The sequence below is a fragment of the Protomyctophum parallelum genome (genome assembly GCF_964188405.1).
Source record: "Protomyctophum parallelum genome assembly, chromosome: 16".
Classification (NCBI taxonomy): Eukaryota; Metazoa; Chordata; class Actinopteri; order Myctophiformes; family Myctophidae; genus Protomyctophum; species Protomyctophum parallelum.
Window position 1 is genome coordinate 49,264,523 of NC_139711.1, and position 10,152 is coordinate 49,274,674.

General features: G+C 36.5%; 1 protein-coding gene across 1 annotated transcript in view; it reads right to left on the reverse strand.

The window, feature by feature from the left end:
* Positions 1–3,225, reverse strand: part of tmco6 (transmembrane and coiled-coil domains 6) — a 36,071-nt gene extending 32,846 nt beyond the window's left edge. The window contains exons 1-3 of the mRNA XM_083785554.1: positions 3,054–3,225; positions 956–1,065; positions 605–717 (exon numbers count right to left, since the gene is read on the reverse strand). Coding sequence (XP_083641680.1) covers positions 605–717; positions 956–1,065; positions 3,054–3,144 — 314 coding nt within the window. The 5' untranslated portion in view covers positions 3,145–3,225. The remainder of the gene's footprint in view (positions 1–604; positions 718–955; positions 1,066–3,053) is intronic.
* Positions 3,226–10,152: the final 6,927 nt, after the last annotated feature.

Sequence of the window (10,152 nt, forward strand, 5' to 3'; positions counted from 1 at the left end):
ACTCTCTCCCCATGCCTTCAGCCTGGTGGAGACAATAAAACATACTCTCTCCTCATGCCTTCAGCCTGGTGGAGACAATAAAACATACTCTCTCCCCATGCCTTCAGCCTGGTGGAGACAATAAAACATACTCTCTCCCCATGCCTTCATGGTGGAGACAATAAAACATACTCTCTCCCCATGCCTTCAGCCTGGTGGAGACAATAAAACATACTCTCTCCCCATGCCTTCAGCCTGGTGGAGACAATAAAACATACTCTCTCCTCATGCCTTCATGGTGGAGACAATAAAACATACTCTCTCCCCATGCCTTCGGCCTGGTGGAGACAATAAAACATACTCTCTCCCCATGCCTTCAGCCTGGTGGAGACAATAAAACATACTCTCTCCCCATGCCTTCGGCCTGGTGGAGACAATAAAACATACTCTCTCCCCATGCCTTCAGCCTGGTGGAGACAATAAAACATACTCTCTCCCCATGCCTTCGGCCTGGTGGAGACAATAAAACATACTCTCTCCCCATGCCTTCGGCCTGGTGGAGACAATAAAACATACTCTCTCCCCATGCCTTCAGCCTGGAGGAGACAACAATAATAATAACCACCTGATGAAGGCCAGCTGTGCAGCAGGGTGTCTCAGAGCTCGGCTCAGAGCCCTCAGATGAACCTCGGTCTCCTCCGCTCTGCTGCGCTGAACTTTACGGAACAACTCCACCACCTGGAGGTCAAAGGTCAAAGGTCACAGGATGCATTTAAAACAGCGCTTTTATCCAAAGAGCTACGTTCACCCATGCACGCACGTACACACACACGCACACACACAGTCACAGACTGTCACACACACACACACACACGCGCGCACACACACACAGTCACACACACACACAGTCACACACACACACACACACACATACACACAGTCACACACACACGCACACACAGTCACACACACCCACCTGGTCAGCTGAGTCGGAAGAGTCCATGGTATCTTCATCATCTTCGTCATCGTCGTGAAGCAGCAGTCTCTTACTGACCAGCTGTCTGTCTCTACGAGCCTGTCTCACTGCTGGTGACATCATTATGACATCATCATCATCACAGCTGTCTGTCTCTACGAGCCTGTCTCACTGCTGGTGACCAAATAAACATCTACACTTTAGAAACAAGACCAAATAAACAACTACACTTTAGAAACAAGACCAAATAAACAACTACACTTTAGAAACAAGACCAAATAAACAACTACACTTTAGAAACAAGACCAAATAAACAACTACACTTTAGAAACGAGACCAAATAAACAACTACACTTTATAAACAAGACCAAATAAACAACTACACTTTAGAAACAAGACCAAATAAACAACTACACTTTAGAAACAAGACCAAATAAACATCTACACTTTAGAAACGAGACCAAATAAACAACTACACTTTAGAAACAAGACCAAATAAACATCTACACTTTAGAAACAAGACCAAATAAACATCTACACTTTAGAAACGAGACCAAATAAACAACTACACTTTATAAACAAGACCAAATAAACAACTACACTTTAGAAACAAGACCAAATAAACAACTACACTTTATAAACAAGACCAAATAAACATCTACACTTTAGAAACAAGACCAAATAAACATCTACACTTTAGAAACAAGACCAAATAAACATCTACACTTTAGAAACGAGACCAAATAAACAACTACACTTTAGAAACAAGACCAAATAAACATCTACACTTTAGAAACAAGACCAAATAAACAACTACACTTTAGAAACGAGACCAAATAAACATCTACACTTTAGAAACAAGACCAAATAAACAACTACACTTTAGAAACGAGACCAAATAAACAACTACACTTTAGAAACGAGACCAAATAAACAACTACACTTTAGAAACGAGACCAAATAAACAACTACACTTTAGAAACGAGACCAAATAAACAACTACACTTTAGAAACGAGACCAAATAAACAACTACACTTTAGAAACAAGACCAAATAAACAACTACACTTTAGAAACAAGACCAAATAAACAACTACACTTTAGAAACGAGACCAAATAAACAACTACACTTTATAAACAAGACCAAATAAACAACTACACTTTAGAAACGAGACCAAATAAACAACTACACTTTAGAAACGAGACCAAATAAACAACTACACTTTAGAAACAAGACCAAATAAACAACTACACTTTATAAACAAGACCAAATAAACAACTACACTTTAGAAACGAGACCAAATAAACAACTACACTTTAGAAACGAGACCAAATAAACAACTACACTTTAGAAACAAGACCAAATAAACAACTACACTTTAGAAACAAGACCAAATAAACAACTACACTTTAGAAACGAGACCAAATAAACAACTACACTTTAGAAACGAGACCAAATAAACAACTACACTTTAGAAACAAGACCAAATAAACAACTACACTTTAGAAACGAGACCAAATAAACAACTACACTTTAGAAACAAGACCAAATAAACACTACACTTTATAAACAAGACCAAATAAACAACTACACTTTAGAAACAAGACCAAATAAACAACTACACTTTAGAAACAAGACCAAATAAACAACTACACTTTAGAAACAAGACCAAATAAACAACTACACTTTAGAAACGAGACCAAATAAACAACTACACTTTAGAAACAAGACCAAATAAACAACTACACTTATTTAGAAACAAGACCAAATAAACAACTACACTTATTTAGAAACAAGACCAAAAAAACAACTACACTTTAGAAACAAGACCAAATAAACAACTACACTTTAGAAACAAGACCAAATAAACAACTACACTTTAGAAACGAGACCAAATAAACAACTACACTTTAGAAACAAGACCAAATAAACAACTACACTTTAGAAACAAGACCAAATAAACAACTACACTTTAGAAACAAGACCAAATAAACAACTACACTTTAGAAACGAGACCAAATAACACAAGGAAGCATACTAGGGTCTTTACTGTTCCTAATATATGTAAACAACATTGATGTGAAATAAACAAACCAACCTTTCTCATGTTGTCTCCTCTTTGTCTTAAATTCTTCCAGACTGTGTTTATTATCTGAAGCTTTATGACCAACAGACTTTAATCTCCACATAATTATAATAAATAAATACTTTATTTTATCTAAAATAAAAACAATAAGATGCTGTTGTTGTTGGTTACAGGCATGGAGCTGAGGCTAACTCTGCTAGCACCATGCTAACCAACACACACACAAGAGTGTTGCCATGTCCGCTGCAGGGTTGCCAGGTTTTGCGAGAGAAACGAGCACCATGGTGTATGTAACAAGCTTAAAAAAAGCGACTGACACACAATTTTGCAATTTAAAAATATACATTCATATAAACTATTTGAGAATAGCAGATCTACAAGCTCATAATTGTGAGCTTGTACTCGAAAACTTGATTTTTGATTTGAAAACAAGCCCAAAGTTGCTTATCATAAGCAGACATGGCAACACTGACAGTTGAGAGACCCGTGTTGGCTTCAAGGTTGCCAGGTCTAAAGAACAAGCCCGAAAGAAGCCAGACTACTATGCTATATATATAAAATAGCAGATCTAAGAAATAATAATTGTGGAATATTTTGTAAACATTTCCCATTGTATGGGGGTCCCTGCATCCCTGGTGCAACATTTCCCATTGTATGGGGGTCCCTGCCTCCCTGGTACAACAGTTCACATTGTATGGGGGTCCCTGCCTCCCTGGTACAACAGTTCATATTGTATGGGGGTCCCTGCCTCCCTGGTACAACAGTTCACATTGTATGGGGGTCCCTGCCTCCCTGGTACAACAGTTCATATTGTATGGGGGTCCCTGCCTCCCTGGTACAACATTTCATATTGTATGGGGGTCCCTGCCTCCCTGGTACAACAGTTCATATTGTATGGGGGTCCCTGCCTCCCTGGTACAACAGTTCATATTGTATGGGGGTCCCTGCCTCCCTGGTACAACATTTCACATTGTTATGGGGGTCCCTGGTACAACAGTTCATATTGTTATGGGGGTCCCTGGTACAACAGTTCATATTGTATGGGGGTCCCTGCCTCCCTGGTACAACAGTTCATATTGTATGGGGGTCCCTGGTACAACAGTTCATATTGTATGGGGGTCCCTGCCTCCCTGGTACAACAGTTCATATTGTATGGGGGTCCCTGCCTCCCTGGTACAACAGTTCATATTGTATGGGGGTCCCTGGTACAACAGTTCATATTGTATGGGGTCCCTGCCTCCCTGGTACAACAGTTCATATTGTATGGGGGTCCCTGCCTCCCTGGTACAACAGTTCATATTGTATGGGGGTCCCTGGTACAACAGTTCATATTGTATGGGGGTCCCTGCCTCCCTGGTACAACAGTTCATATTGTATGGGGGTCCCTGCCTCCCTGGTACAACAGTTCATATTGTATGGGGGTCCCTGCCTCCCTGGTACAACAGTTCATATTGTATGGGGGTCCCTGCCTCCCTGGTACAACAGTTCATATTGTATGGGGGTCCCTGCCTCCCTGGTACAACAGTTCATATTGTATGGGGGTCCCTGCCTCCCTGGTACAACAGTTCATATTGTTATGGGGGTCCCTGGTACAACAGTTCATATTGTTATGGGGGTCCCTGGTACAACAGTTCATATTGTATGGGGGTCCCTGCCTCCCTGGTACAACATTTCATATTGTATGGGGGTCCCTGGTACAACAGTTCATATTGTATGGGGGTCCCTGCCTCCCTGGTACAACATTTCATATTGTATGGGGGTCCCTGCCTCCCTGGTACAACAGTTCATATTGTATGGGGGTCAGAAAATGGAAAGTGGAAAATGAAGTCGCTTACAACAAGCAGACATGGCAACACTGAACCCTGGGACCGATTGACAGTCCCACAGCACCACCCAGCGGAGGGAGGGTGTAAAGGTCTGTTTGATACAACCACCCTAAAGACTAATCATTGTGTATATTCCTGCACTATACCTGCATCGAGTGACCTGGGTACATAGAATTTGATCTATTGAAGATTCTGACCTTCAAATGTACATAATTGTTGTATTGATTGTATTGTTGTATTGTTCTTTCTGCTTTGGCAATGTAAACGTATGTTTTCTCATGCCAATAAAGCCCTTTGAATTGAAAAATTGATATCTTTAAAATCTACAGTTCCCATGGTGAGGGAGTAGAGTGTACCCATTCTACATGCTGTGAAATATAATGAAATGTACCCATTCTACATACTGTGAAATATAATGAAATGTACCCATTCTACATACTGTGAAATATAATTAAATGTACCCATTCTACATACTGTGAAATATAATGAAATGTACCCATTCTACATACAGTGAAATATAATGAAATGTACCCATTCTACATACTGTGAAATATAATGAAATGTACCCATTCTACATACTGTGAAATATAATGAAATGTACCCATTCTACATACCGTGAAATATAATGAAATGTACCCATTCTACATACTGTGAAATATAATGAAATGTACCCATTCTACATACTGTGAAATATAATGAAATGTACCCATTCTACATACTGTGAAATATAATTAAATGTACCCATTCTACATACTGTGAAATATAATGAAATGTACCCATTCTACATACTGTGAAATATAATTAATGTACCCATTCTACATACTGTGAAATATAATGAAATGTACCCATTCTACATACTGTGAAATATAATGAAATGTACCCATTCTACATACTGTGAAATATAATGAAATGTACCCATTCTACATACTGTGAAATATAATGAAATGTACCCATTCTACATACTGTGAAATATAATGAAATGTACCCATTCTACATACTGTGAAATATAATGAAATGTACCCATTCTACATACTGTGAAATATAATGAAATGTACCCATTCTACATACTGTGAAATATAATTAAATGTACCCATTCTACATACTGTGAAATATAATGAAATGTACCCATTCTACATAGTGTGAAATATAATGAAATGTAAATGTACCCATTCTAAATACTGTGAAATATAATGAAATGTACCCATTCTACATACTGTGAAATATAATGAAATGTACCCATTCTACATACTGTGAAATATAATAAAATGTACCCATTCTACATACTGTGAAATATAATGAAATGTACCCATTCTACATACTGTGAAATATAATGAAATGTACCCATTCTACATACTGTGAAATATAATGAAATGTACCCATTCTATATACTGTGGAATATAATGAAATGCACCCATTCTACATGCTGTGAAATATAATGAAATGTACCCATTCTACATACTGTGAAATATAATGAAATGTACCCATTCTACATGCTGTGAAATATAATGAAATGTACCCATTCTACATACTGTGAAATATAATGAAATGTACCCATTCTACATGCTGTGAAATACAATGAAATGTACCCATTCTACATACTGTGAAATATCATGAAATGTACCCATTCTACATACTGTGAAATACAATGAAATGTACCCATTCTACATACTGTGAAATATAATGAAATGTACCCATTCAACATACTGTGAAATACAATGAAATGTACCCATTCTACATACTGTGAAATACAATGAAATGTACCCATTCTACATACTGTGAAATACAATGAAATGTACCCATTCTACATACTGTGAAATATAATGAAATGTACCCATTCTACATAGTGCATGGAAAAGTGGGTATTAACGCCATCTGGTGGTGGAATTTTACTGAAAGTGGTAGAATTATACTTCTTCAGTACAACAGTGTTTTACAGTGGTAGAACTATACTTCTTCCGTACAACAGTGTTTTACAGTCAGTCAGTCCGTCAAGTCGATGTTTAGTCAATTTATGCGAACGCACTTCCGGAAGCTTTCAAATTAAGAGGTAGTTTTACTCGTCAAGTCAAGCATCAAAATTCTGACGTTTAACGCTGCATTTCCGCTTTCTCTTCAAAATAAAACGTGAGCTCCGAAAATAGCTTTAGATACAGTTAGCTTTATTTTATTTCCATGGCTATTATTACGAGTCACGTGTTTTATTGTTGTTCTAAAGGACAGAACATTAATTAACAAAAACTGTCGATTAAATAAAAAATGTTTTAAAACAAATAAAGTCTTGTTTCAGAAGCTAACTAACCACACCGCTAGCTACTTCTATGGTGGAAGCTAGCTAAGCTAGCTAGCTGGGCTAGCGGAAGTAAACACAACCAAACACTGTTGTACGGCAGAAGTATAGTTATACCACTGTCAAACACTGTTGTACGGAAGAAGTATAGTTCGACCTCTGTCAGTAAAATTCCACCAACAGATGGCGGTAATACCCACTTTTCCATGCATTCTGCAACACACGCAGCTCGAGGCACTGGTACACTGTGAAATATAATAAAATGTACCCATTCTACAAACTGTGAAATATAATAAAATGTACCCATTCTACAAACTGTGAAATATAATAAAATGTACCCATTCTACATACTGTGAAATATAATGAAATGTACCCATTCTACAAACTGTGAAATATAATAAAATGTACCCATTCTACAAACTGTGAAATATAATGAAATGTACCCATTCTACATACTGTGAAATATAATAAAATGTACCCATTCTACAAACTGTGAAATATAATGAAATGTACCCATTCTACATACTGTGAAATATAATGAAATGTACCCATTCTACATAGGCAACTGTGAAATATAATGAAATGTACCCATTCTACATACTGTGAAATATAATGAAATGTACCATTCTACATACTGTGAAATATATAATGAAATGTACCCATTCTACATACTGTGAAATATAATGAAATGTACCCATTCTACATACTGTGAAATACAATGAAATGTACCCATTCTACATACTGTGAAATACAATGAAATGTACCCATTCTACATACTGTGAAATATAATTAAATGTACCCATTCTACATACTGTGAAATATAATGAAATGTACCCATTCTACATACTGTGAAATATAATGAAATGTACCCATTCTACATACTGTGAAATATAATGAAATGTACCCATTCTACATACTGTGAAATATAATGAAATGTACCCATTCTACATACTGTGAAATACAATGAAATGTACCCATTCTACATACTGTGAAATATAATGAAATGTACCCATTCTACATACTGTGAAATATAATGAAATGTACCCATTCTACATACTGTGAAATATAATGAAATGTACCCATTCTACATACTGTGAAATACAATGAAATGTACCCATTCTACATACTGTGAAATATAATGAAATGTACCCATTCTACATACTGTGAAATACAATGAAATGTACCCATTCTACATACTGTGAAATATAATGAAATGTACCCATTCTACATACTGTGAAATATAATGAAATGTACCCATTCTACATACTGTGAAATACAATGAAATGTACCCATTCTACATACTGTGAAATATAATGAAATGTACCCATTCTACATACTGTGAAATATAATGAAATGTACCCATTCTACATACTGTGAAATATAATGAAATGTACCCATTCTACATACTGTGAAATACAATGAAATGTACCCATTCTACATACTGTGAAATATAATGAAATGTACCCATTCTACATACTGTGAAATATAATGAAATGTACCCATTCTACATACTGTGAAATATAATGAAATGTACCCATTCTACATACTGTGAAATACAATGAAATGTACCCATTCTACATACTGTGAAATATAATGAAATGTACCCATTCTACATACTGTGAAATACAATGAAATGTACCCATTCTACATACTGTGAAATATAATGAAATGTACCCATTCTACATACTGTGAAATATAATGAAATGTACCCATTCTACATACTGTGAAATACAATGAAATGTACCCATTCTACATACTGTGAAATATAATGAAATGTACCCATTCTACATACTGTGAAATATAATGAAATGTACCCATTCTACATACTGTGAAATATAATGAAATGTACCCATTCTACATACTGTGAAATACAATGAAATGTACCCATTCTACATACTGTGAAATATAATGAAATGTACCCATTCTACATACTGTGAAATATAATGAAATGTACCCATTCTACATACTGTGAAATACAATGAAATGTACCCATTCTACATACTGTGAAATATAATGAAATGTACCCATTCTACATACTGTGAAATATAATGAAATCAGAGGGAGTTCCAGGCGGTCCGGGGACCCCCAGGGGTCCTGAGGGATTTCCAGGGGGTCCCCAGCTAAATGACCTAGGAACCAAGTTAGGAACCCTTTAACTCTGTAACTCTGAGAGTGTACAAAAGGAACCAAATGGACCCTGTTGAACGGTGATAACAGATTTAAAAGCCCTAACACTCTGTTGAATGGTGAAAATAACAGATTTAAAAGCCCTAACACTCTGTTGAACGGTGAAAATAACAGATTTAAAAGCCCTAACACTCTGTTGAACGGTGAAAATAACAGATTTAAAAGCCCTAACACTCTGTTGAACGGTGATAATAACAGATTTAAAAGCCCTAACACTCTGTTGAATGGTGAAAATAACAGATTTAAAAGCCCTAACACTCTGTTGAATGGTGAAAATAACAGATTTAAAAGCCCTAACACTCTGTTGAACGGTGATAATAACAGATTTAAAAGCCCTATACACTCTGTTGAACGGTGATAACAGATTTAAAAGCCCTATACACTCTGTTGAACGGTGAAAATAACAGATTTAAAAGCCCTAACACTCTGTTGAACGGTGAAAATAACAGATTTAAAAGCTCTATACACTCTGTTGAACGGTGATAACAGATTTAAAAGCCCTATACACTCTGTTGAACGGTGAAAATAACAGATTTAAAAGCCCTATACACTCTGTTGAACGGTGAAAATAACAGATTTAAAAGCCCTATACACTCTGTTGAACGGTGAAAATAACAGATTTAAAAGCTTGGAACGAGGAGCGTTCTTTTGTGATACGTTAGTGACAATAGCAGATCTACAAGGGTCGCTCACACAACCTTCATAGTTATTTCTTTATACATAAACTATACATTTTTAGGGTCATGTGGTCTTTGTGATCTACTGGTCTAAGTAAATACAGTAAATACAGTCGGCACCAACTGGATTACGT